The sequence below is a fragment of the Oncorhynchus mykiss genome, chromosome 9, assembly GCF_013265735.2.
Source record: "Oncorhynchus mykiss isolate Arlee chromosome 9, USDA_OmykA_1.1, whole genome shotgun sequence".
Taxonomy (NCBI): Eukaryota; Metazoa; Chordata; class Actinopteri; order Salmoniformes; family Salmonidae; genus Oncorhynchus; species Oncorhynchus mykiss.
Window position 1 is genome coordinate 69,613,009 of NC_048573.1, and position 7,500 is coordinate 69,620,508.

The 7,500-nt window shown below is 40.6% G+C and overlaps 2 protein-coding genes across 4 annotated transcripts in view; both read left to right on the plus strand.

The window, feature by feature from the left end:
• LOC110531259 (protein kinase C zeta type-like) overlaps positions 1–6,247 on the plus strand; it is a 154,263-nt gene extending 148,016 nt beyond the window's left edge. For all 3 annotated transcript variants that reach the window (XM_036988861.1, XM_036988860.1, XM_036988859.1), the window contains exon 15: positions 3,079–6,247. In XM_036988861.1, the coding sequence (XP_036844756.1) occupies positions 3,079–3,166 (88 nt within the window). In that variant the 3' untranslated portion in view covers positions 3,167–6,247. The remainder of the gene's footprint in view (positions 1–3,078) is intronic.
• Positions 1–7,500, plus strand: part of tnr5 (Tumor necrosis factor receptor superfamily member 5) — a gene marked incomplete at its 5' end in the record, with an annotated part of 1,066,050 nt that overhangs the window by 300,684 nt on the left and 757,866 nt on the right.

Genomic DNA, 7,500 nt, shown 5'->3' on the forward strand with positions numbered 1-7,500 from the left:
AGACAGACACGGTTTCGCTTCATATAAAGATGATTACTTCATATAAAGATGATTACCACTTTGTTAATGGAACCAAACCAAGGCCTCTGCTGAGGAGAGAAGGAGCACAGAGAGAGTTCACTGACGAGGCAACAACATGCTGTTCTTTTTTCTAATCTTTCATGTTGCGCAAAGGGCTCTTTTTTTTGCTAGAGTTTAATGGCTGATTTTAAAATAACCATATGTGTGTTAGATCAGTACAGTGGAGAGGCCAGGTGAATCTACTGTAGACTACCAGGTGAATCTACTGTAGACTATCAGGTGAATCTACTGTAGACTATCAGGTGAATCTACTGTAGACTATCAGGTGTATCTACTGTAGACTACCAGGTGAATCTACTGTAGACTATAAGGTGAATCTACTGTAGACTACCAGGTGAATATACTGTAGGCTACCAGGTGAATCTACTGTAGACTATAAGGTGAATCTACTGTAGACTACCAGGTGAATCTACTGTAGACTACCAGGTGAATCTACTGTAGACTATCAGGTGTATCTACTGTAGACTACCAGGTGAATCTACTGTAGACTATCAGGTGAATCTACTGTAGACTATCAGGTGAATCTACTGTAGACTATCAGGTGTATCTACTGTAGACTACCAGGTGAATCTACTGTAGACTATAAGGTGAATCTACTGTAGACTACCAGGTGAATCTACTGTAGGCTACCAGGTGAATCTACTGTAGACTACTAGGTGAATCTACTGTAGGCTACCAGGTGCATCTACTGTAGACTACCATGTGAATCTACTGTAGGCTACCAGGTGAATCTACTGTAGACTACCAGGTGAATCTACTGTAGACTACCAAGTGCATCTACTGTAGACTACCATGTGAATCTACTGTAGGCTACCAGGTGAATCTACTGTAGGCTACCAGGTGAATCTACTGTAGACTATCAGGTGAATCTCCTTTAGGCTACCAGGTGAATCTACTGTAAGCTACCAGGTGAATCTACTGTAGGCTCCCAGGTGAATCTACTGTAGGCTACCAGGTGAATCTACTGTAGACTACCAGGTGAATCTACTGTAGACTATCAGGTGAATCTCCTTTAGGCTACCAGGTGAATCTACTGTAAGCTACCAGGTGAATCTACTGTAGGCTCCCAGGTGAAGCTACTGTAGGCTACCAGGTGAATCTACTGTAGACTACCAGGTGAATCTACTGTAGACTATCAGGTGAATCTCCTGTAGACTACCAGGTGAATCTACTGTAGACTATCAGGTAGATCTACTGTAGGCTACCAGGTGGCTCTGCTGTAGGCTACCAGGTGAATCTACTCTAGACTACCAGGTAGATCTATTGTAGCCTGTTCCTTTAAATATCCATATAGGACTATTGTCCTCCGACTGCCATATATTCCCTGTGTATAGGAGAGGTAAGGTGACTGATGAAGTTCTACACTGGCATGTCCACACCCTTTAAAGCAGCACACCTCACTACGTATAATATACCTCACTACGTATAATATACCTCACTACGTATAATATACCTCTCTACATATAATATACCTCACTACGTATAATATACCTCTCTACGTATAATATACCTCTCTACGTATAATATACCTCTCTACGTATAATATACCTCACTACGTATAATATACCTCTTTACGTATAATATACCTCTCTACGTATAATATACCTCACTACGTATAATATACCTCACTACGTATAATATACCTCTCTACGTATAATATACCTCACTACGTATAATATACCTCTCTACGTATAATATACCTCTCTACGTATAATATACCTCACTACGTATAATATACCTCTTTACGTATAATATACCTCTCTACGTATAATATACCTCTCTACGTATAATATACCTCACTACGTATAATATACCTCACTACGTATAATATACCTCTCTACGTATAATATACCTCTCTACGTATAATATACCTCTCTACGTATAATATACCTCTCTACGTATAATATACCTCACTACGTATAATATACCTCACTACGTATAATATACCTCTCTACATATAATATACCTCACTACGTATAATATACCTCTCTACGTATAATATACCTCTCTACGTATAATATACCTCACTACGTATAATATATCTCTCTACGTATAATATACCTCACTACGTATAATATACCTCACTACGTATAATATACCTCTCTACGTATAATATACCTCTCTACGTATAATATACCTCTCTACGTATAATATACCTCACTACGTATAATATACCCCTTCACGTGTAATATACCTCACTACGTATAATATACCTCTCTACGTATAATATACCTCACTACGTATAATATACCTCACTACGTATAATATACCTCACTACGTATAATATACCCCTTCACGTATAATATACCTCACTACGTATAATATACCTCTCTACGTATAATATACCTCTCTACGTATAATATTCCTCTCTACGTATAATATACCTCACTACGAAAAATATACCTCACTACGTATAATATACCTCTCTACGAAAAATATACCTCACTACGTATAATATACCTCACTACGTATACTATACCTCACTACGTATAATATACCTCACTACGTATAATATACCTCACTACGTATAATATACCCCTTCACGTATAATATACCTCACTACGTATAATATACCTCTCTACGTATAATATACCTCTCTACGTATAATATACCTCACTACGTATAATATACCTCTCTACGTATAATATACCTCTCTACGTATAATATACCTCTCTACGTATAATATACCTCTCTACGTATAATATACCTCACTACATATAATATACCTCTCTACGTATAATATACCTCACTACGTATAATATACCTCTCTACGTATAATATACCTCTCTACGTATAATATACCTCTCTACGTATAATATACCTCACTACGTATAATATACCTCACTACGTATAACTTCCTTGTACAAAAAATGTTTTGAAAGCGTAAAGTGTCAGTGATCAGGCTGAGGTAGCACATTGTAGTGTTTGTAATTTGTTCAGAGTAAAATGACCTTTTCTTAATTTTTCTCTCTGCTTTTCCCTCTCTCCCTCTCCCAGGGACATCATCAAGAGAATAGACCAGTCTGAGTTTGAGGGATTTGAATACATCAACCCCCTGCTGCTATCCACGGAGGAGTCTGTATGAGGGGGAGGAAACCTCCTTTTCTTCTCCCACCTGTGTCTGTCTACTGCCCCGTCCACCCCCACCGCTCTCTCAGCCAAATCAATGAACAACTCCCTCTGGCGAGGAGGAGTGGGATGGAGGGAGAACAAAGGGAGGACAAGAAATTCTGGGCTTTGCACGAGGGACGAGGCTCGAGGACACAAATGCAAAAAAGGAGCCTTTTTTCTTTAGTCGTGGATCTCCCACAATGGATTGCATTATTTTGTCACCGGGGAAAAACTCTTTGGAGGTGGTCAACACAACAAAATACACAGGAACATTCTCAAAACTCAGTTGTTGATTGTCTTCCTGTTTTTTTTGGCTTCGCGGTTTTGATTGTTTCAATTTCTGTGTCAGCAGCACGGCAGAAAGCAACTTAATTCTGTGCCTGCCATTGTAGAACCGATTTTTACATCCCCCCCGGTGGAATATGAAGGTTCTACGACTCAGAACTTGAATTTATGTTGTAGGAAGCTCCGCTGCCTCGAGCAAAACAAGAATGTACAATGATGAAGGAAAAAAATTATGCTAGAAGTTATTCTTGTGTATTCTACTGTAGGTAGCAACTCCAAATCAATGCTGCCTTTCTATTGATTCAAAGTGGTTCGTTTTATTCATGACCATGGACTTTGTTTATTTTCTTTAGCCAGTTTGATTTTCATGAACGAATCCGTTTTTTTTTCCCAAATTTTTTTTTAATTTAAGAAGTGCCTCAAAGATCTAATCTACATCATGTTTCTGATTGCACTCAGCGATTGTTTCCAATTCCCTTCAGCTGCCTGGTGGGTTGGTCAGTTCCCTTCAGCTGCCTGGGGGGTTGGTCAGTTCCCTTCAGCTGCCTGGGGGATTGGTCAGTTCCCTTCAGCTGCCTGGGGGGTTGGTCAGTTCCCTTCAGCTGCCTGGCTGGGTGGTCAGTTCCCTTCAGCTGCCTGGGTGGTTGGTCAGTTCCCTACAGCTGTCTGGGTGGTTGGTCAGTTCCCTTCAGCTGCCTGGGTGGGTGGTCAGTTCCCTTCAGCTGCCTGGGTGGTTGGTCAGTTCCCTTCAGCTGCCTGGGTGGTTGGTCAGTTCCCTTCAGCTGCCTGGGTGGGTGGTCAGTTCCCTTCAGCTGCCTGGGTGGTTGGTCAGTTCCCTTCAGCTGCCTGGTGGGTTGGTCAGTTCCCTTCAGCTGCCTGGTGGGTTGGTCAGTTCCCTTCAGCTGCCTGGTGGGTTGGTCTGTTCCCTTCAGCTGCCTGGGTGGTTGGTCAGTTCCCTTCAGCTGCCTGGGGGGTTGGTCAGTTCCCTTCAGCTGCCTGGTAGGTTGGTCAGTTCCCTTCAGCTGCCTGGGTGGTTGGTCAGTTCCCTTCAGCTGCCTGGTAGGTTGGTCAGTTCCCTTCAGCTGCCTGGGTGGTTGGTCAGTTCCCTTCAGCTGCCTGGGGGGTTGGTCAGTTCCCTTCAGCTGCCTGGTGGGTTGGTCTGTTGGTGAAGAAAGCCATTGGAACACATCATTCATAAAGACCACAGGTCCTCAATTCTAAAAAGTTTTCATGCACTGATTTGTTTTCGTTAATTGTTCATACACTAAAATGTAGACTATGCCAATGTTTTAAGAGTTAAAGATTTAACAACCTTCAGCTTGATGATCACCTTGAGCTTGATCATCACAACACAAACTATCGTCTGTGGGTGAACAGAATTCTGAACGATAATGAATAGTCCTCCTCTGGGCTACGGTATGTCACTTAGAACATCTTAACAATTCCAAGTTGCCATGGTAAGTTGCCATAGTATGTTGCCGTGGTAAGTTGCCATGGTAAGTTGCCATGGTAAGTTGCCATGGCAAGTTGCCATAGTACGTTGCCATGGTAAGTTGCCATGGTAAGTTGCCATGGTAAGTTGCCATAGTACGTTGTCATGGTAAGTTGCCATGGTAAGTTGCCATGGCAAGTTGCCATGACAAGTTGCCATAGTACGTTGCCATAAACAGCATAAAGATGTAAGTTAGTTGATTGCCGTAGATTGTGAGTGAAGTGCGTTTTAATGGGGAACTCGTTCTAAATTGTGCTGAGAACTGATCGAACGCTCAAATGTTGTTTAACAACTCATTTTATAAATGAGGCCCCATGTCTTATGCCATTCGAATGGTTGCATCTTTAAAATGAACGTTGTGGAGCACAGTAGCCAGGTTCTGATGAAAGCATGGTTATATATGGTTAAATACAGTACAGGGCTACATCACTCCTGAATGATTGAACCTTTTAACTTATTATCTGCATACACTGGTTCACAATGTGACCAACTGTGTTGGATGTCAGTGACTGGCAGGCTGGTGATTTGGACTTTGACTGCACAGCAGAAGGCTACATTGATTATAATAGTTGAGGACATGGTGGTGGGGGAAGACATTGTTAAGGTGCACATGCTGACCTGCACTACAACTGACCTGTAATCAGTGAATAGGGGCGAGATTAATGAAGCTGTGGCATATCCACAGATTAGTCGCATACTCGAGAAAACACACACACACACACACACACACACACACACACACACACACACACACACACTGTTCAACAAGCAAGCATTCTCTTCATCTACGTAAGGGGAGATTCCACTTTTTCAAAGCCCTTTTACTTTTCACATCAGTGTCACCATTTAGTTTTATTTATGAACTGTGTTTTATGTTGAACTCAAAAGGAAAACATTCACATGACACTGTCTCGTGAGAGACCAACGGATTAACTGAAGCGGTAGCTCCTGTAATTGTTGCTAACGCTTAAGCAGCGGCCATTTTAAACCAGAAAAAAGAGAAATTAAAGGTTGGAATCTCAATTGTTTTTTCTTTGATTCCTCACATCCTCTATTCTCGTCTCCTCTCGTCTCCTCAAAATGCATTAGAGCAGAAGACCGGCGGTTCCTCCCAACACAATTGAGATTCCCTTAAAGAGTATGTGTAAAAAATGTTACTTAGTACATGATTTTTTGTGTGTTTTAAAACATATTTGCTGGTTGGATGTGCTTAATTCTGCTTTAACGCATCTCTGTAAATATCTGTAATTATTAAAAACAAAAATGTTTTTCCGTGAACTGATCTCGTTTTTGTTCTCTGCAGCCACATGAGGAAAGCATTTGATGCTCAATATTTGTCACTGCAGTTTCTTTGGAAGTAACACTGCGATGTTATGGGAAACCCTTAGATGTCTGGTCGCTAGTTTTAAAGAATCAATACTTTTGAAATGCACATTTATAATTTAATTCATAATTATTGGCAAGCTGTTTTCTTGTGTGTTAAATGTTGTAGCCCATAGAAAATTGTTCAACCATTTCTATCTCAAGATTTTGTTTGGGAAATGTATACTAAATGAAAACGGCTTCCTGATACTGAGTTGCACCACCCTCCTGCCCTCAGAACAGCTTCAGTTTGGTGAGGCATGGACTCTACAAGGTGTCGAATGCGTTCCACAGGGATGCTGGCCCATGTTGACTCCAATGCTTCCCACAGTTGTGTCAAGTTGGCTGGATGTCCTTTGGGTGGTGGACCATTCTTTATACACATGAGAAACTGTTGAGAGTGAAAAACCCAGCAGTGTTGCAGTTCTTGACACAAACCGGTGCGCCTGGCACCTACTACCCTGTTCAAAGACACTAAAATATTTTGTCTTGCCCATTCACCCTCTGAATGGCACACATACACAATCCATGCCCATCCATTGTCTCATGGCTTAAAAAATATTTTTTTTTTACCTGACTCCTCCCCTTCATCTACACTGATTGAAGTGACATCAATAAGGGATCATAGCTTTCACCTGGATTCACCTGGTCAGTCTGGCATGGAAAGAGCAGTTGTTCTCAGTGTATGTTTCATACCATGTATTTTAAAGCCAGGCACCACAGCACATCTACCATTTCAGTTTTGAGAATTGTTGGTATTTTGGTCCATTACATTTTTGTATTTTCAAAAAGTAAACATATATTTTTTTGATAAATGTATATTTTCTTTAGTTTATCATATTACCATCATAAACATTTTTATGAATTTGAATTGCTTTAAAATGGACAAACATCAATAATTTAAAAGCTAATTTCATAGTGAATGTTAGAAACTGGACTATATTTAGAAACTTACTTTGAAGAGCTGATGATTGGGTCTAAATAGTGTACTTGTCTTTAACTGACATTTTTTCGATAGTCAGACTCTTCCCACACGCCAACTAATTTGTCTCAGCTTCAGAAGCGTGTTGTGTGTTTATCCTTTAGATATATTCTCCAGGCCAGAGGGAATTATTGATATGTTGTAAAGCTTTTATTCTAGATAACATTTTCTTTGGAAAAAATGCATT